General features: G+C 35.8%; 3 protein-coding genes across 4 annotated transcripts in view; 1 reads left to right on the top strand and 2 right to left on the bottom strand.

Annotated features, from left to right (window-relative positions):
* efl1 (elongation factor like GTPase 1) overlaps positions 1–6,537 on the bottom strand; it is a 102,103-nt gene extending 95,566 nt beyond the window's left edge. Inside the window, exons 1-7 of one of the 2 annotated variants that reach the window (XM_084405334.1) lie at positions 6,492–6,537; positions 5,576–5,676; positions 5,389–5,456; positions 2,663–2,747; positions 2,441–2,574; positions 1,815–1,952; positions 41–258 (exon numbers count right to left, since the gene is read on the bottom strand). In XM_084405334.1, the coding sequence (XP_084261460.1) occupies positions 41–258; positions 1,815–1,952; positions 2,441–2,574; positions 2,663–2,747; positions 5,389–5,456; positions 5,576–5,666 (734 nt within the window). In that variant the 5' untranslated portion in view covers positions 5,667–5,676; positions 6,492–6,537. The remainder of the gene's footprint in view (positions 1–40; positions 259–1,814; positions 1,953–2,440; positions 2,575–2,662; positions 2,748–5,388; positions 5,457–5,575; positions 5,677–6,491) is intronic. The other variant, XM_084405335.1, reaches the window with a different exon arrangement.
* A 162-nt stretch (positions 6,538–6,699) lies between these two features.
* On the top strand, positions 6,700–9,817 carry saxo2 (stabilizer of axonemal microtubules 2; the record flags this gene model as incomplete). The annotated part of the gene is made up of 4 exons (XM_084405739.1): positions 6,700–6,737; positions 7,344–7,523; positions 7,659–7,861; positions 8,780–9,817. The coding sequence occupies 4 exons, from the start codon at positions 6,700–6,702 to the stop codon at positions 9,748–9,750; spliced, it is 1,392 nt and encodes a 463-aa protein (XP_084261865.1). The 3' UTR covers positions 9,751–9,817.
* Positions 9,818–10,053: 236 nt separating this feature from the next.
* Positions 10,054–21,020, bottom strand: part of adamtsl3 (ADAMTS-like 3) — a 164,066-nt gene continuing 153,099 nt past the window's right edge. Inside the window, exons 28-32 of the mRNA XM_084405736.1 lie at positions 15,891–16,095; positions 14,707–14,810; positions 14,400–14,614; positions 11,171–12,536; positions 10,054–11,126 (exon numbers count right to left, since the gene is read on the bottom strand). Coding sequence (XP_084261862.1) covers positions 12,418–12,536; positions 14,400–14,614; positions 14,707–14,810; positions 15,891–16,095 — 643 coding nt within the window. The 3' untranslated portion in view covers positions 10,054–11,126; positions 11,171–12,417. The remainder of the gene's footprint in view (positions 11,127–11,170; positions 12,537–14,399; positions 14,615–14,706; positions 14,811–15,890; positions 16,096–21,020) is intronic.

The following is a 21,020-nucleotide window of genomic DNA, read 5'->3' as shown; positions in this document are numbered from 1 at the left end:
ACAAACAAACACCCTCAGTTTCAGAAAGGGTAACACGTACCTGAAGCCCCAGCCGTCTATAGCACTGGCAAATACCACATTTCCCCGGTCAGGACTGAAGTAGAGGTCAGAGTCATCGGTTTCCTCTAAACCCGCGCTCCAGTCATACACCTGATCTCCGCTGTCGTTCTCTGTACAGCTGCTTTGAGCTTCTGCGTTTTTCTCTGCTCTCTCCTCCAGAACTTTAGAGGTGAATAACGTGCCGGTAACTGCGTTCACCTGTAGAATAGGCAGAACCAAACATTTATAGCCATAGAGTTTCATCTTTGCTCAGAGACATGTCATACCATAAATGACCAAATTTCTTTGATCTGCGGACTATGAAAACATAGTGTAACTTTCAATACTCAAAACATCCTCAGTCCAAAAACGCAGATTTAAAAAAAATGATAACATTTATTATTGACTAAATATTGTTTATTAATTATTTAAATTGATTATATTTAAAATGTATTAAATATAATTTATTCATGTGAATGCAAAACTGTCACATGATCTTTCAGAAACCATTCTAATACACTTTTCTTATTATTATCAAAGTGTTAAGAACAATATTTTTGTGGAAACCGTGATACATTCTTTTCCAGAATTCCTTGATAAACAGAACAGAATTTATTGTAAATTAGGGCTGCCTCTGACTAAAGATTTTTCTAGTGAAATAGTAGTTGTTCATTTAAGCCACTGGTAGACTAATCGCATGTTTATATGAATGTAATGACTTAAATACAGTATATATGGGGGGGAAACTTTTATATATATGGGCATAATATATAGCCTTTTCCAAGCTCAAGCACACACATAAAGTTTGCCACAAAGGACAATGAAAATTAATGATTATGAATGTGTCGGAAATAGCAAAGAGACATTTTGATGAGTGTTTTCTGAGTCAGTCGGCTGCAAAGATGAAGCTGACGATGCTGACTCGCCATCTCCGCAGTAGCCTAATAGTGGACGTGCCTTTAGAGAGAAATGCACCTTTCATACGGATTACATAATCAGAGAGTATTTGAATTGGTTAGTTTAAAAGAAGAAATTTCAAGCTTTCTATAGATGTATTTCTCACATCTGTAGGCAAGTAGCCTATACGCTGAGTTCCAGTTCACAGAGACCGAGACGGCAGAAAGCGCATCCTGTTTTTTTGTGTGTTTTTTTTACAAAAGCAAAACATTTTGTTGTTATTGTGAGCATACACAAATAAAAGTAGACCCTTTATAGTTTTGAATTACTCTAATCTGTATGACCAAAAGAGTATTTAAAGTTGTGTCCGCTGTTATCAAGTGATCGCGCCTCCATGCCATGCAGTAATCATGCAATACTTTACCTTCTACACTCCGCACAAACACTTGGATATGAGCCTACTAATAACGCACTAGGTTAACTAGGTTATCTAGGTTAACATTAGAGCTAAAGTTTAGTCGACTATTAGGGAGCAGCCCTATTGTAAATATAAATCTTAAGATTATAAATGTCTTTACTGTCCGTTTTGATCAATTTGATGTGTCTTTGCTGTAAAAACCTAATGTTATGTAAAAAAATAAAAAAAAAATAAAGAAAATCTTACTGGCCCCAGTACGGACATTATATAAATTATATAAAAAAATAAAGAATATATAAAAAAAAAATATACAAGAAAGATCTTTTAAAAACATTTTGTACACTTTGTAACATTTTTACTGTATAAGTACAATTTACATTTGATGCAATATAAGTTGACCTTATAAACAAAATAAAATATTTTGGATTGTGTGTTCCAGAGTCTTGGAGCTCTGACTGACCTGCTCTAGTATTTTCTGCAGGTGAGTGTACGCCTCCTGTGAAGTGAGTTTCAGCTCCACAATCAGCCGGTCAATTTTGTTGATGACAAGAACAGGGCGAATATTCTCCAGCCAAGCTTGTCGTAAAACAACTTGCGTCTAAAGCAGAAAAGAACGAGATGCTGTTACAGGATGATGTGGTGATGTGGTGAAGAGCTGAGACATCTTTTTCACAACACAGCTATTGTTGACAACCAGATTCAAAATTCAAGAAATAAAACTGTAAAAAGCGCTATATATTTGTTCTTTCTTAATCTAAAACTTGATCATTTTTGATGCCTTTAGTGAACATCTGATGACCATTTAGTAATGATACAAACAAAAGAGGAATCATTGTTGTGAACAAAGAATCAATTTACTGAAATGTAAATGAAGTACATAACCAACCCTGTTTTCGGGTACTGAAGTTGTAATCGGAGATGCAATTACATTAAATTGTAATGGCAATTTCTCTATTTTTACATGAAATTAATGACCAAATAAAAAGTGCATAACAGTGTGTCATTTCTACGCAGTCTGTTTAAAACGCAATATAACTTATACAGTCAATATTGACAATGAAAACACACTTGAGTCATGGATTATACCTGCGGACACACTCCCTCGACGGCATCAACAACAACAATGGCCCCATCACACAGTCTGACGGCAGTGGACACCTCCGAGGAGAAGTCCACATGACCGGGAGAGTCGATCAGATTAATGAGGTAATCATTTCCTCCTGCAGTGACAAAGATACAGTTCTTAACCGTAAGGTACAGCAATACATGGTGTTGAATCAGTAAAGCTACAGACTGCGATGGCATTACCTGTTGTGCAATGTAATGAAATAGCGCTGGACTTCATTGTGATTCCTCTGATCTGCTCATCCTCCCTGCTGTCCAGATATCTCAGCTACAGGAACAGACAGAAAACGGCATTTCAGATCATTCTTTTTTTTTTATATATTTAATTTTTTTAATTAAGTTTCCAATTATTTCCCTCTGATTTTATGGGTAGTTAACGATTATGGTAGGAGTTAGGCTTACTGTTTGTGTTCAAAAAAAAAAAAAGTCAGAGAGAGGCTGACTACATGAAAAAACATTGCATTATTATTTTTAATGATTTTGCATGAGTTTGGAAAACAGTCTGAATGGCTTACAGGAGTAATTAGTCTATATCAAGTCAGATGACTGACTCACTCAACTGCAGATTATGATATTTGACTTAAAATGAGTTAAAACTTGTGGCAAATTTGTGAGGTTAGTGAAATCTATATCTTTATATGACGTGTTATTTTAGTGTGTGTGTGTATACTGTATATATACAGTGAGGAAAATAAGTATTTGAACACCCTGCTATTTTGCAAGTTCTCCCACTTAGAAATCATGGAGGGGTCTTAAATTGTCATCGTAGGTGCATGTCCACTGTGAGAGACATAATCTAAAAAAAAAATCCAGAAATCACAATGTATGATTTTTTAACTATTTATTTGTATGATACAGCTGCAAATAAGTATTTGAACACCTGAGAAAATCAATGTTAATATTTGGTACAGTAGCCTTTGTTTGCAATTACAGAGGTCAAACGTTTCCTGTAGTTTTTCACCAGGTTTGCACACACTGCAGGAGGGATTTTGGCCCACTCCTCCACACAGATCTTCTCTAGATCAGTCAGGTTTCTGGGCTGTCGCTGAGAAACACGGAGTTTGAGCTCCCTCCAAAGATTCTCTATTGGGTTTAGGTCTAGAGACTGGCTAGGCCACGCCAGAACCTTGATATGCTTCTTACAGAGCCACTCCTTGGTTATCCTGGCTGTGTGCTTCGGGTCATTGTCATGTTGGAAGACCCAGCCTCGACCCATCTTCAATGCTCTAACTGAGGGAAGGAGGTTGATCCCCAAAATCTCGCAATACATGGCCCCGGTCATCCTCTCCTTAATACAGTGCAGTCGCCCTGTCCCATGTGCAGAAAAACACCCCCAAAGCATGATGCTACCACCCCCATGCTTCACAGTAGGGATGGTGTTCTTGGGATGGTACTCATCATTCTTCTTCCTCCAAACACGTTTAGTGGAATAATGACCACATCTGACCACATGACTTTCTCCCATGACTCCTCTGGATCATCCAAATGGTCATTGGCAAACTTAAGACGGGCCTTGACATGTGCTGGTTTAAGCAGGGGAACCTTCCGTGCCATGCATGATTTCAAACCATGACGTCTTAGTGTATTACCAACAGTAACCTTGGAAACGGTGGTCCCAGCTCTTTTCAGGTCATTGACCAGCTCCTCCCGTGTAGTTCTGGGCTGATTGGTACAGTGGTGAGTACCACGAGGTGAGATCTTGCATGGAGCCCCAGTCCGAGGGAGATTGACAGTCATGTTTAGCTTCTTCCATTTTCTAATGATTGCTCCAACAGTGGACCTTTCTTCACCAAGCTGCTTGGCAATTTCCCCGTAGCCCTTTCCAGCCTTGTGGAGGTGTACAATTTTGTCTCTAGTGTCTTTGGACAGCTCTTTGGTCTTGGCCATGTTAGTAGTTGGATTCTTACTGATTGTATGGGGTGGACAGGTGTCTTTATGCAGCTAACGACCTCAAACAGGTGCATCTAATTTAGGATAATAAATGGAGTGGAGGTGGACATTTTAAAGGCAGACTAACAGGTCTTTGAGGGTCAGAATTCTAGCTGATAGACAGGTGTTCAAATACTTATTTGCAGCTGTATCATACAAATAAATAGTTTAAAAATCATATATTGTGATTTCTGGATTTTTTTTTTTAGATTACGTCTCTCACAGTGGACATGCACCTACGATGACAATTTCAGACCCCTCCATGATTTCCAAGTGGGAGAACTTGCAAAATAGCAGGGTGTTCAAATACTTATTTTCCTCACTGTATGTGTCATTCTTTCTTTATAAAATAGTCTCTAATAATATTAATTTAAATTAACTTTTATTTTTATATTTTTATAGCTTTAATTTTCAGTTCAGTTAATGTTTTAGTAATATTTCATGTGCTTTTGTCATTTTTATTAGTTTACTTACTATTATTTAACATACAAAACAAGCATAAAGACATACATACACGTGCTTTACTGTAAATACTTCCTTAACTTGTTCTTTTTTTGTATTGTATTGTATTATATTGCACTGCTGAAGAATGCCTTAGCCTCACTCTAAGCATTTCAGTTGTACAAATTGTCACTGACATTCTGTACACATGAAAAAAAAACTTGAAACTAACCTGAAACTAAAACTAGTAATTTGAGTACTTCAAATTCAACTAATTTATTTCTTATTACGTTTATTTCAAATTTTCGTTAAAGTGTTTTAAGTTTTTCATCAAATATTAAAATTGTATTTTATTTATACTTTATTTCAATTAAGGAAAGTGATTTATTTTTTACATTCTTGTCATTGTCAGAGATTTATTGTAATAATTTGTATCTAATTTGAATTTGTATCGTATTTTGAAAAACAAAATATGTTGGAAAAAAGTATTAGCTATTGTGTGGTCTAAACACTGATAATTTTGCCTTACGTCCACTTACCTTTCCTGCTAAACGACTGGATATAATACCATTACTCGCCACAAGACAGTCGGCTAATGTCGTCTTTCCTATGGGCAACACACATTTACAAACACAAAGTTTTAAGTTTGAGGTAAGATTTTAAGGTAGACGCTTGACCGTTAACAAAAACAAAGATCTGACACACATCAGCATACTATACACTCACCGTGATCTACATGAGCAAGAATACACAGATTTCTGATCTGTGACGTTTTCTTCTGCAGTGCAACTATCTTCTCCAAACTTGTGTGACCCATTTTTGACTTTCTATGAAGATGAAGTGCAGAACATGAAGATCACTATTAGTGCAAATACATTAACAGCAACCCCAAAAACACTTAAGTCACTTCAAACAAATGCTGTTCTCAGTACAGTAACCACAGATCTGATCCCTTCGGTTTATTCTATTAATACATGTTTTACACTGTTTAGATTTCCTGGAATAAAAGATGTTCTACAGATAATGCTTCAACACTTTTATTAACTATTTTGAATGTATGTTGTCATAAATGGTTTGGACACAATATCACATTCTGAATAGTTAAAAATGATCTTAAAGACCTGACAGCAGCATCAGATAATTCATTTAGAATAGCATGTTAATTGCTTTCATCATGTCAAAACCTAAAATAAAAGTACTTATTTAAATGGTCTGTCTGTCTTTTTTTAAATGCTTCTTGGTTTGACTCTTTTTTTATTTTATTTTATTTTTTATCTACAGCAATTTTCAAGTGTGTCCAAATCATTTATCTATTGAATAAACAAAGGATGTGGGTTTAAAGTCGATCAATTGCCAAATGTCGTTCTTTAAAACCAAACCCGTGTGTGTGTTGGTGACAACTGGAAGATTTCAGCACATTATTTCTCACATTCACTCATTCAGAGACTCATTTGACAAAAGCAGGTGCAACTTTTCAAAACTACGTCTATTCAAAACTGACTGACAACAGACAACAAACAACAAACTGAACATTCATTGCAAACATATATAACAACGAACACCAGTAAAAATGCAACGGATATTCTACGGTCCATTAACTAAATTAACTTATTGAATATATGAAATGACAACAGATACTCACATGTTTCCTCCAGTCCAGGAAGCACGAATGAGCTGACCGTCGCACGCGTCATACGTCATACGTTACGCTGCGTCATCACCAGGACGCTGCAAACAGTAGTTGCCGGGGAAACGGGACGCTCACACACACTGACACTTCAGCGTCAGGGAAGCAGCGAGCGGGTGAGTGAGGAAAAAAAGTATTCTTTTTCCTCAATAACTCGACGAAAATGACACGGCTCTGTATCTGTAAGATGTGCAGTTGTGGGTAAGAGTAAGCTTGTTTGTGTTTGTTTATTGGTTTGTGTCTGTAGTAATTTTTGAAGCCCGAGAAGGTGTTTTGAATAATTGATGTGTAACTTTAACGTCACATGGTAAGTTAGAAGGAATATCAACTAATGGAACAAACTAATCTTGAATGACAGAAAAGTGCAAATACTAAATGTTAAAGTTATTATTTATTTTATTGTTTTCCTTTTTAAATCATTGCATAATTATTGGGAATTCGTGAAAAAAATATCAGGTAACGTTACTTAATTTAATTTAATCGTTTTCTTTTTGAAGCACTGTAAAATGCGTCTTGAATACATTGGCAGTGCAAAGAGAATAATATGCAGGAAACGTGTGTGTGTGTGTGTGTGTGTGTGTGTGTGTGTGTGTGTATGTGTGTGTGTGTGTGTGTGTGGTATCAAGAGTTAGTGACCGAGTTTGTTGTATAGTTGCCCTGGACTACACAAACATGTTCAGTTAAAGTACTGCAGGTACTGAAAATAATCTTGTGGTGAAAGACATTAATGAGTTTATGTCTTCTCAGAAGTATCAATTGTTTTTAAACAAAGGCCCTCTGACTAAAATGCTTCTCCATTACCTTCAGCCGTCACCGTTGCACACACCAGCCCACGGCACTTTACAAGAAAGGGAGTCAGACCAATGTGTTGTCAGAGTACTCTGAGAAGTATCCTGTCTATAAAGGTCACACTCCTTCCAAGAGCCTCAAGCCCCAACTGCAGTATAAAGCTCATCAGGACACGATGGACGGAACAACGACCTTCAGGTAACGTTACATTCGGGGACTGAAATAATAATAACTCGAGTCACTGGAGAGTACTTAAACAATTTGCATTAAAAATTAACTTACAGTAAGATGTTTACATTGTCAATTAGTTAATTTTTTTTACTGTTTTCTCAGGATGGACTATATCCCATATCCGGTCACACGTCGCCCTGGGAGGCAGCAGGCCGAGTACAAGCCCAAGCCTGGAGAGATCGACTTAGGAACTACCTATAATCAAGACTTCTACCAATATGAAGTGCAACCATTTGTTCCTTCACGCCCTAAAGCGAGAGCACATCACATGGATGCACAACCGGTCACCATACCCACCTATACAGGTAATGACACTTTAGGTCAGTTAGGTCATGTGATGCTTTCTGGGCAAACGGTTTCAGAATACATACTGAACAACTGGAGCACTTATGAAGCAAACTCATCTATCTGCTGTTAAATCAACTATATTTGTATTGATGTAGAAGACACTTTTATATAGAGCAACTTATTATATATACCTTTCAAAAGATTTCAGTCAGTAAGATTTAATTTAGCTTGTTCATTTATAATAATAATACTTTTATTCAGCTGTGATGCATTAAATTAATCATAAGTAAGTAAAGACAGTAAAGACATTTATGTTACAAAATATTTCAAATAAATCCTATTATTTTGCACTTTCTATTCATTAAAGAATCCTAAAAAATTTAGTTTCCACAAAAATATGAAGCATCACAATGGTTTTCAACACTGATAATAAGTGCTAAAACAGCATATTAGAATGATTTCTGAAGCAAATCTTTATCTTATAAACAAAATTAAATAAATCTTACTAGCCCCAAGCTTTTGAATGGTACTGTATCATAAAAAGCCAAACATATTTGCAGTACACAGTACAGTAAAAGCTAGACTAGTACACAAAATTGAGGCCCATTCACACCAAGAACGATAAAGGAAAAATTTCGTATGCGAATTTCGGACTCAGTGTGCAAGGGCCTTACCTGTAAAGATAACGATATTGTTGTGTTTATTTTAAACGCATACTTGTCTGGCTCAAGCTCATTACAGCAGGATGGATTCTGATTGGCTGTCAATGTTTTTATCGTTCATCAGCTAGATTCTAACGATATTGTTTCTCTGTGCCATTATCGTAACAGCTGTAGTCTGCTGTTCTTTAATATTGAGAATGATTTTTACAAATCTGTATAGTTATCGTCCTTGGTGTCTTTGTTTGTTAAACATTTTGTATGATGTTTTTAAAGAGGATTTTCGCCCGTGGGAGATCAGCAGACGGGAATTGACTAAGCCTGACACGACGTATCAACCTCCTACTGCAAAGTTTGGGAATTCCACCACATTCCAGGATGACTTTGTCCACCGAGGCCTCGCGCCACGTGAGAGCTTCAAGCCCTCAAACAAAGTCAAGCTATCCGATGCTCCTTTTGAAAACCTGACCAGCAACAAGCTCTCATATGTACCACACGCTATAGAAGCCCGTTACGTTAAACCGCCAGATGAGTACAAACCCAGCAGTGGTCCTTTCCAGGACCTCACTACCCACCGACAGGACTTCCTAGGCCTGCCTAGTCAGCTGCCCAAAAGCTGCAAGCCCGAGCCGCTCAAAGTGACCTCCAGCAAGCCCTTCCAGAGCAGCACAGAATTCCGGGACCATTTCCAGCAGTGGCCCGTCTCCCCCCGGCAGGTGCAGAAATCGGTGGAGTACACCAGTCCCACGACACACATGGACCTGACAACCACCTCGCAAACCGACTACATCAGGCACCAAGTCCAACCCTTCCTTTCCGCCAAACCTTTCTCTCTTCCCACTAAGTCTTCCAGGCCCTTCCAGGGCAACACCACCATGAAGGACGACTTCCAGCCGTGGGTGGCACAACGTCAAGCCGTGATCCGGAAGCCAGAGGAAATCCAGAGAGCCAGTGGGAAAATGGAAGATATGACAACCTTCAGGGCCCATTTTGTCCAGCATGAAGCCCAGCCTAGTCTCAGCTTCAAGCCCCCAAATGCACCACTGCGGACTGATGCTCCCATACAGAACGAGACCATGTACTGCACGGAGTTCACGCCCAAGAGGATCAGCATATGTCCGGCCAGTTTCGAGTCACCACCGGGGTTTGTTTTCGATAATTGCGATGATCAAGGACACCGCTTCTTCCGCAAGATGTCGTCCGCTGACAGGATCGAGACTCCGAAGGAAATGGTCTTGACTGCTTAAGAAAGTCATCATGTTATTTCTATAAAAAGATAACATAAACTAGAATACAATATGATCTCCTTAAATTACTATAATCCTATGGGGAATCGTAATGAATTACGATTTAAAGGGTCAATGGGTCAAACTACCTTTCAGATAGCACTGATTATTTTACAATTTTAGGTAGTTTTTGATTTTCAATAGGATGAAACCGCTGTATAACTACGTAGGATATGAAACATGCAGTGCAAGTACTATAAAATGTCAATCTATATAAATCAGTTTTTGACATAAAATCAACGATATTCATACACCACCGTTTTACTATACCATTTTTAAAAATGAATACTTTTATTCAGCAAGGACACATTAAATTGATCAAAAGTGACAGCAAAGACATTTATGTTACAAAAGATTTCTATTTCAAATAAATGTGGTTCTTCTATTTATCAAAGAAAAAAAATCAGTTTCCACAAAAAATATTATGCAGCACAGCTGTTTTCAACATTGATAATATTTTAAGAAATGTTTTTTTTTTTTTAGCAGAATATCAGTATATTTGAATGGTTTCTGAAGGAGCGTGTGACACTGAAGACTGGAGTAATGATGCTGAAAATAGAAATCCGTTATTTAAACTGCAATAATATTTCACAATATTACTGTTTTACTGTATTTTTGATCAAATAAATGCAGCCTTTTGAATGAAAGCGTAGCTAACCACATAAAGCACAATTTAAACATTACACATTTGATTGTATTACCCACAATATAGAATAAAAAGGGAACAATAATTATGAAGATATATAAAGTGATTGGTAAAACTGTATTTTATTGTATTTGTATCACATAGACTGTTTGCTATATTGACGTGAATAGTACCAAAACTAGCGCTTCCTCATGTAACGATGCTTTCTCCACATAGCAATAAGATGCAATGGATTAAATTGCATGGATAAATTCTGTGAGTGGCTTATGTACAACATTTGTTGATGTAATTAAAATACATGCATAAAGGCCAGTAGGAAACCATTATATTAGAGATATGGAAAATCCACTGCAGGTGCTATAAGTACGTAGGTCTGTGTTGCGTTTAATCTTAAATATGGATAATATATAGACAAACTAAAACCAAGATGTAAGAAAATAAAATCCAAACTTTCTACACTCAATGTACAATATTGCACTTAAAAACACATTATATACAAGACACATTTTACAATGTAGCACTTTGTTTGAACACAAAACGTACATCTAAGAGACGGCTGGAGAAATGTGACTTTTATGGCACATGCCATTTCAATCAGTCAGCGGGTTTTCTGTCATACATTCTACGCCCATATTAACACATTTTCTAATAATAAAGTCAACATGAAAACACATTTAACCCTTTTTACTTTCTTAAAACATGCTACTGTAATCCAATACAAAATGTATTGTTCACAATTCAAAATGGCAATATATATATATATACGCATGTATCAAAATAGCAATAATAACTTGCTCCCCCTCTGCAACAATTTTCCTTTTTTTGGCTGACATCGCTGGCACTTCTCAAATGGAAGAGGCTGCATCCTAGGGACGACTTCCAGCCATGGGTGGCGCAACATCAAAGCGTGATCCGGAAGCCAGAGGAAATCCGGCAATCCAAAATTTAATTTTGGAAAAATATTTTGTATTAAAAATCTTTATATTAACTAGCTTTCTCTATTAATGCGATACAGTCAATCACAACAGTCTGTGGCTTACATTACTGGCAGTTTAGTGATCAATTTACATCAAAATAAAAGATGACATGTATGCCCTCATCTCAGAAGACATTATTTTTGTCTTGCATTTCATAATGAACTCAGACAAGCTCAGTGCCGACTCGGTTTCCGTCAGTTCTTTTTCGTGAATTCGAACGTGCGCAAAGGATTGTGGGTGATTTAAGGATGTGAAGGATAAACTTGATGCATCCTTCATAATGAGCTGAATGAAGGATGCGAAACGAAGGCTGCCTTCCAAGGATCCTTCAAACTGTGATTGAAATGGCGCTTGATGTGCAGCCTTACTAGGGCGCAGCCTTCCATTTGAGAAGCACTCCACAAAACCCTTTTTGCTTCTTTAACGTCACCCCTCTGACCACCTGACTCTATTCATCATCCAAACAAATCCTAATGGATAAATAAAATGGGTTGCGACAGCATTTCATGTTGACTTTAAGGTAGGGCTCTGATTCTTTTTTTTTTTCTTTTTTTTTTTGATGATGTCTTAATACTTCAAGCTGTGTACAACTGATATTATTAGTATCAGTGCATTATGTACACTCAAGATGCTTTTATTTTAATTTCCTTCACAAAGGTGAATGGTCCAATAAGGTTGTCCTCCCATATCCACAAGAAAAAATGCATGTCTCTTAAATTAATACACATACAATATCACTTTCAGGGCAAGATCAAATAAAATCTGCAAAGAGAGCCGGTGGAGAGACAAGTCTCAAATCTCAAGTGATTTTCTCTTTGGACTTCTGATGATTGTGGGAAAGCATCCAGTGAAATGTTGACCAGAAAACACTCGTCTGCCACCAGTAGACATCTTTTAGTCCATACACTCCAGGTGTCAAAAGGGTTTGCACGATTTTAAACAATACGAGAGACAATCAGTGCGGTGACTGAAAAGGGCATCTGTTAGCTTTGCCTCTGGTGCTCACTAGGTGGCGCTAGTGTCCTGTGAGCAGGTCTGGCAGCAGCGTTGCCGGTACAGATCCACAGGGCAAAGCTTGAGACGTTTCACCACAGGACAGTAGTGGGTTCTGTCCGTACACTCACCTAGAGAAAGAAGTACACACAAAACAAAGGTTATTTAAATGACAACTTGATAAATGATACTTTTCAAAAGCACAATTCACCACATGAATCAGCAAATAATGCAAATGTAACCATTAAAAGGTTAGACTAACCTAGACAAATAAACAGAAAACAGACGTTATTTAAACTAAAGAATTTGTACATTTTCACTATGAATGAACAAATGTAACCATGAAAAGATAAATAATAATGACAGTTCTCTAGACTATACCAGTATATTGGCTGTTTATTAGTACGTATAAAGCACATATTAATGCCTTATTCTGCATGACCATATTCTACATCCCTTATTCCTACTCAATACCTAAACTAACTATTAATAAGCAGTTTATTGAGGCAAAAGTCATTCTTAATACTAAGAATTGGACCCTAAACTAAAGTGTGACAGAGTCTTTTGTACGATTTTATTATTAATTTATAGTAATAATAGTATATTATTTTTGTTAATTATTATTAATACAAATATGAATAACTATTATTTTTTTTTTATTAATATATTTTCATTAAGGTGAAATGTACACCCAAATTTACTGTACACCCTAAAGAGAGAAACAGTTTCCTACAATACAAAATAAAATAAAATTGCCAGTTCAGGTCTAAAATGCTCATTGATGGTCAATACATTGTTCAGTTGTGCTAAACTACACACTATAGCTGTGAAACACTTCCTTCGTCCATAAACTGCTTAGACTGGTCTTTAAAGTTAGTCATCTATATTTTTTCCGTCAGTTACGTAAAAGGGTATTTTAGTATGAATTGAATTGGAAAAGCAAGACGAATTACCCCTTGGTTAGCTACTAGTTGGTCAAGCTAGTCTTAACACAGAGGCTAAGTTTTTGTAACTGGCCCCTGATCTTGGATCTTGTAATGTAATGAAAGTTTATTGTAATGAATTTTGGGACCAGAAATGCAAACTTATGCACACCCATGAATGGCACCTTAACATTTCCATCAAGAGGTGCATACATTTTTGGTCAAGATCTTGTATTGACAATGCAAGAGTCAAGCTCTCTGTAAAGTCTCCTCCAGCACATCCCAAAGACTTTCAATGAAATTGATTCTTCATGCTTCCTTTTAACCATTCTTTCACAATTTGAGCCTGATGAATCTTGACATTGTCATCCTGTAATACGGCCATGATGTGTGTGTCCTACATGGTTGTTTTAAGAAATGAAAAGCTACACACTCCATCAATTAGGGTTAGAAGAACTGTTGCCACACATATAACATGCTGGAAACATAATAATCACTGCAGTAATGATCCAATCATAGACTCTTAAACATTTGCCTATTTAAATCCAAACAGTGACTTTTTATTGTTTAATAAAAAGAGCGTGATCTGATCATGTTCGCTGCGGTGTCTGAAGCAACATTGCAGGCTCAAAAGTCTAGTGTGACTGCAGCTTCACACTCCAAATACAATATAAGTTCATTTATTGGTGTTATTTTATTAAATATTTCTGCACCCAGAAACAAGTTAGGTGACACAAAAAATGTTTCATTAAGTTTCAGCACAGAAGAGTGAAGAACAAAAAGCAGATGTTTGGACAGACAGGATTCCTGAAGGAGCTTAAAAGAAAACCCCACGAACAAGAGCGAGTTCTCTCGGGACGTTGTGTTAACTTATAAAAAAAACAGGCAAATAGCAGCTCTTCAAGAGTGACGGATCAAGCCAATATATTTCGCCCTCAGGTCGGTAATATTTTCCCTTATAAAACATGAGCGCTCTAATGGTGTCGAACAAGGGCAAACATCTTTCGAACTGTGCTGACACTCAGCCTGGTTTATAACAAGGGGTTTCAGAGCTAAAACTTAGAGACCTACTGCCACAGGAAGTGATGTTGCAGTGTTGCCAGGTAACAGGCCGCCGTTGCCAGGCGCAGTGCTGGTCGGGGAGAGTTTTTCTGTTCTGCCGATGGACACACTCCACTCGACGGGACTGGAAGCCGCTGCCGCACGCCACGGTGCACGTCCTCCACGGAAACACCTTCCAGTGCACGTCACACATCTCGGAGGAGCAGTTCCTCACGGATGACGGCCTGAGAGGTGTTTGGGAATCAGATCATGAATTATAAAAGAGCTTTGCATGTGAGAATAAGTGATGCTGAATATTCCACAACGAGTCTGGCACCTTTCTTTTGGGTCACATGTTTTGGAGGTGGAGTTGCTGAAGTGTTTACATGACACCGTTCTGCTCTGTGTGGCCACCGCAGGCCCCAGACAACGGCCCGTGCACTGTTGAACACATCACGTGACAGATATAGATATATTTGACATATATACGTGACATATAAAATTGTAAATGCAAAGAGGAGAGAGTTTAACAAATGCTACATAAAACTGATTATAGGTATTTGACGAATTACATGATTTTTTTTTTTATGATTGCATAAGAGAGTATATTTGGTAACACTTTACAATAAGGTTTCATTTGTTAACATTAGTTAATGTATTAACTAACCATGAGCAATACATTTGGTATAGTATTAATTTATCTTTGTTAATGTTAGTAATACAGCCGTTCATTGTTTGTTCATGTTAGTTCACAGTGAATTAACTGATGATAACAAATATAACTTTTGATTTTAATAATGTATTAGTAATGTTAAAATTAACATTATTAACATAAACATTAATTTATTGAAAATTGTGTTACCGTATATTTGTATTATAATATATTTATAATATATAATACATTATTATAATATATTAAATATATTCATTAAAAATAATATTAAGTGTTTTTTTTATTCTGTAACTGGCCAGTATTTTTAATCATTAGTTTAATTTTATTTATTTTTACTTTGTTGCAAATATCTTTAAGTTTATTAAATATTATTTAAATATTAACCAAATTGACTTGCCTAATACGTCACAATCCAGTCACCCCCCCCCCCCCCCTCCCAAAAAAAGTCCTACCTTAATTACTTTCCTCATTGAATATTAGCTTTCACTCAGAAATACTTTAAATTACATAAGTAATACATTTCAATATTACAAATGTATTTTTCAAAAAACTAATATTTCTCTCAATTAATATAAGTTCATACAAGTTTAATCATTTATAACAAAAATGATTGTTTAAAAGTTTATGAAAAAGTATATTATGATCACACTGCAATAAAATGTTAGTGGTTAATAATAATATATAACATAATGGTTATCATCAATTTCAATATTTAGAAAATCTGCTGTACTGACTACTGGCAAATGATTTCAAAATGGCCAGATATCAAACTATTAGTTATGCACTATTTTAGACACTGTTCCACATTAGAGCGGTTAGGATGAATATAAGAGTGGCAGTAAACGTACCTTCCCCCAGGGTCCGGTGAGCCACTCCACACAGGCGTGAGAGGTGCACTCTTCCCGGTCTTCAGGCCGAGGAGATCCTTCACACGCCGTACGGGACAGAACCCTCGTGCTCCCTGATGCCTCCACCTGCTGACAGGACACCCGCCTCTCTCGGAAGCCCCGCCCACAGGAACTGGAGCATTTCGACCACACTGTTGACACCCAACTGACGCGTATAGAAAGAACATTGTTTAAAGTCAGGGGAGCTTCAAAATGATTCAAAAATCAGAAGTGTTTACTTTTTAAATGATGTTAAAATACTCCACAATCAGCTATCAATTGTTGTCCTTGTTACACATGAAGTTACTATAGTAATTACTATAAATCGGGCATAATTACATCCAACTAACCCTATAAACCAAACCCTAATCCTATTAAAAGAACGTGTAGTTTATTATTTTTACTCAGTACTTACATTTATAATTACACTTCAAATAAAGTGTAACTGCACAATGTATAAAAATGCCACAATGCAATGCACTCAACTTGACCTTCCGTTTCCAGTGAGATTGATGAGCCAAAATGTATGATTTAACATGTTTTTTTGATCAGATCACCAAACAATATATTTCAGAGATCATAACTCACTGAATAAACATGCAACGATATGAGGTCATGTGACAGCAATGTAGCATAATCCTATAATGCAATTAATTCTGTTGCACATAATATTAAAATAAAAATAGGTAGTACACAGTAAAACCGTTAATAATATAATGACACATCCAAGTATATGATCATTTATAAAGCCAGAATATCAACTTTGACAACATAGTGTTTAGTAATTAAAAAAAATACAGTGTTTTTTACATTTTCTGAAAAGTTGCAGTTTTGGTCACACAAGGTTTCCGATTCTTTTACCTATGTCACAAATATGATGTAAATCCGGCCCTGTCCAACTGACATAAACAGAAAGAACAGTTCAGAAAGTCAGAATAGCTTCAAAAATGGTACAATTTTAATTATGATGTGTGATTTTGTCATTATAATTCCATTTGGAAATTACACACTTCACCTGTAATCAACTTTAGACAGAAAATACACTGCAAATGTTTATTTTTATTATTACAGGACATGATTTATATTCACACCAGAGATCCACCTGCAGCATCCAATCTTATACTTGACATTTATCTAGCTTTATATTACCAATTATCTCTGCACTCACACAGTTAAACGCACACTAACAAACCTCAAACTTCTAGCTAACTCTGGATATGTGCCATTCCAAACCGAGAAGAATATATATCGCATTCCTAACTGGCGATACGTACGGCTGGATATTTTTGGTTCTTGAAAAAGCACAGGTTGTGCCCGAGTCACTGGGGAGCTCGGAGCCTCTGCGGGGCATTTGGGGTTGTGTTAGAGCGAGAGAAGCAGTAACAAAGACACGCTTTGTGAGAGGATCTCCCGCTGATGGCTCTGAACTGACGCTAAGCGCTTTTACAGAGCCATATGATTCATGCGCTGAGCCCAGACGCATGGCAATAATCAGATGATGTTTTTGGCATGGACGTATAGAAGTCGGAGAGCGTTTGTATGCACTATCTATCCTGTGTTCTCCGTGAAACCCTCAATCAATCAGCTCACGATATGAAACGTGGACTATGCTAATGAGTCAGGCTCGGAATATTTTCCCTGCGGAAAAAACTCCTGCTGGCTTTTATACCAAAGAGTGAGAGTGTGTGCTAATAATATTTAGTTGACAAAATGATTAGTTTAAAGTCAAAATGGGCCTTTTTACTTTTTTTAAATCAGCATTTTATTTTTATTATAATTTTATTAATATTTTGAATTAGCTTTTATTTTTATATTTATTAATAGACAAATTTCGTTCAAGTTTAGTTTAAGTTTTTCAACGAATATTTCCGCTTTACTTCAATTAACAGAAATGTTCTTTTTTATATATATATATATATATACAGTACCAGTCAAAAGTTTGGAAACATTACTATTTTTAATGTTTTTGAAAGAAGTCTCTTATGCTCATCAAGCCTGCAGTTAAAAAAATAATAATAATAAAAAAAAAATACAGTAATATTATGAAATATTATTACAATTTAAAATAATGGTTCTCTTTTTTAATATTCTTTAAAATGTAATTTATTTTTGTGATGCAAAGCTGAATTTTCATCAGCAAGTACTCCAGTCTTTGGTGTCTTATGATCCTTCAGAAATCATTCTAATATGCTGATTTATGATCAATGTTGGAAACAGTTGTGCTGCTTAATATTTTTTTATAACCTGAGATACTTTTTTCAGGATAATTTGATGAATAAAAAGTTAAAAAGAACTGTATTTATTTAGAATAGAAATCTTTTGTAACAATATACACTACCGTTCAAAAGTTTGGGAACAATAACTATTTTTTTTTAAGAAATTAGTACTTTAATTCAACAAGAATGCGTTAAATTGATAAAAGGTGATGGTAACGATTTATATTGTTAGAAATGTTTTTATTTTGAATAAATGCTGTTTTTATGAATAAATGCTGTTAACGTTTTACTCATCAATGAATCCTGAAAAAAGTATTCCAAAAAAATATATTAAACAGCACAACTGTTTCCATCATTGATAATAACTGAGTATCAAATTATCATATTAGAATGATTTCTGAAGGATCATAAGACACCAAAGACTGGAGTACTTGCTGATGAAAATTCAGCTTTGCATCACAAAAATAAATTACATTTTAAAATATATTAAAAAAAGAGAACCATTATTTTAAATTGTAATAATATTTCATAATATTATTATTATTATTATTATTATTTTTTATTTTTTTTTAACTGCAGGCTTGATGAGCATAAGAGACTTCTTTCAAAAACATTAAAAATAGTAATGTTTCCAAACTTTTGACTGGTACTGTATATATATTTTTTTTTTTAGTTAACGATAATAACGCTGTCTTAAATATGTCCCTGGTCTTATTGTTCAAAATGTTTCATGAAAAATGTCAATGAAATTATCAATACTAAAATTGCAATTTGCAATGGCAAAACGAAATAAATAAATAAAACAAAAATATTAACCAACTAGATCACATTTTAAATGTGTTGCAAATGCCATTTCATGCTGTTTTTATGAAAAGCATGGTGAAGAAAGAAATTCTTCATTTTTGTTACCAAAATTAAGAAAAAATTCAAAATAAGGGTTTTGAATTTTTTGCACGATTTAACAAAATCTATTATGGCAGTTGCTATTAAAATGAAATGTGAAAATGAATGAAAAGTGTTGATTGTGACATTTAGATCTGCTCAGATTGCATCAATTTATTTATTTATTTTGCATAACCAATCACATGTGTTTCTGCTGAACTTATGAATGCAATGGCCAATCAAGAACACTTTAGTCATAAGGAACGTTTTGCTCACTTTCTGTATAGAATTTATTCCCTGTTTGAATAACTGTTTTTGTTTTTAATGCTACTAAAATTAACAATGTGATATTTCTTGAGTAAAAAGAGCTAGTGATGCTAGCGGGCTAAAGCTAGTAGCGGATGTTCGGAAAGTTGGATACAATAGCCATATCAAAGCAATCAGATTGTTTCCGATATAGAATATTAATTTCATTTAATAAAAGTAATTAAATTTTTTAAGGTAATTATAAAAATTGCCTTTACACACACACACAAAAATAGTCCCTAGAAATCAATCCGAGGGGGCAAATATTAGAAAAGTTCATTTCTAACCCTGGTGATAAAAATAATTTTCACAATACTTTTTATTCTAAATGTTCTGATTTCTCTGCATTGTGTCGAAATGGTAAAACACATGGATTTCTCTTGCCAGACCAGTGCACTGACAAAAAGAAGCTCTTTTACACTGACAACTGATATCTGCTCTTCTCCAGCCCCATTGGACTCATGGAGTTTGATTCATGTGCTCCGTTGAGCATCTGCACAGCCCCTGAAAATACTGATGCTGGGAAGGGAATGATAGATGGGCTGTTTGATGGAGAGAGGCACTTTGGCTGGGAATCAGAGGACAGGGGTGCTGCTCGCAGTCAAATGTATCACAGCTCACAAGATTGTGAAGGGTTCTGCTCTCTTTATATTGAAGTCTATGGAGAGATCCATCAGCAGACGCTCATTTATCAAAGACTGTCACTGTGTCTGACTTCTAAATCGCTAACGTTCAGAGAACTGGGGTAATTATACAGTAGGTTTGATAGCAGTTTTTATGGCTTTGTTTACATTGCACCCAATCTTTATTTCTTTTTACAGTGTAATCTTCCAAGTTGTTTAGTAAGTAATGAATCCATTTGTTCAGACAGTGGGGTAATTATCCAGTTTATTTACATTTGTGTAGTTATTTTGGTCTTTAAACCAATGAATCAAACCCATAAATGAGTATAACAAAATACACACAACTCAAAGAATCTATAAAATCCACTTTTAAAATCAGTAAAACTACAACAAGGTCTAATTTGTTAAAATTTCCACAATTTTCAATAGACATCATATTCAGAAGTAGTATGGGAAGTTAAGTTTTAATATGAATTCAACCTCTAATAAACAGATAAAAATAACACGATTGTGCGTTATAGCTCGCTGCTGTAGGATTGAAAATAATCCAAGATATTTGAAATGAACAAAGACATTTGCTTTACTGTTTTCCACCCCCTCTTTCTACCACAAGGACCATTTGGAGTTCCTAAAGGCACAGAGGTGATAGCGATCTAGGCCTGTAAGCCAAGATGTGTGTACTCCGGGGGTCTATGAATTGTCACACCTTTAGTACAATGGGGGAAGTTGTAATTATCTGATTGGTCAGTTTGAACGTCTCACATTTGGGGTTAAAGTCACATGGTCAGGGAAACGATAAAATAAGATTGCAACTGTTCCTCTGTCTCTTTTATGCTCTGGCTCTCTTATTCTCTGGGTCCCTTTCCTGGGGCACTCTCTCCTCCTCCTTTTACCTCCTCTTTTCTTTGTCTCTCTCTCTCTCTTCTCATACATCTATCTTGTAACTATTTTAAGTGTAACCATAATCATATTTTGTCATTACCTTTTCAATTACAAAGGATGTGCTAACTAGTTTTGATTTGGTATTGACCTTGAATTGCTACCTATTGCAATACAATATTGTC

This window comes from Rutilus rutilus, assembly GCF_951802725.1.
Source record: "Rutilus rutilus genome assembly, chromosome: 3".
NCBI lineage: Eukaryota > Metazoa > Chordata > Actinopteri > Cypriniformes > Leuciscidae > Rutilus > Rutilus rutilus.
The sequence above is the reverse complement of the archived record's forward strand: the minus strand, read 5'-3'. Positions and strand labels throughout refer to the sequence as shown.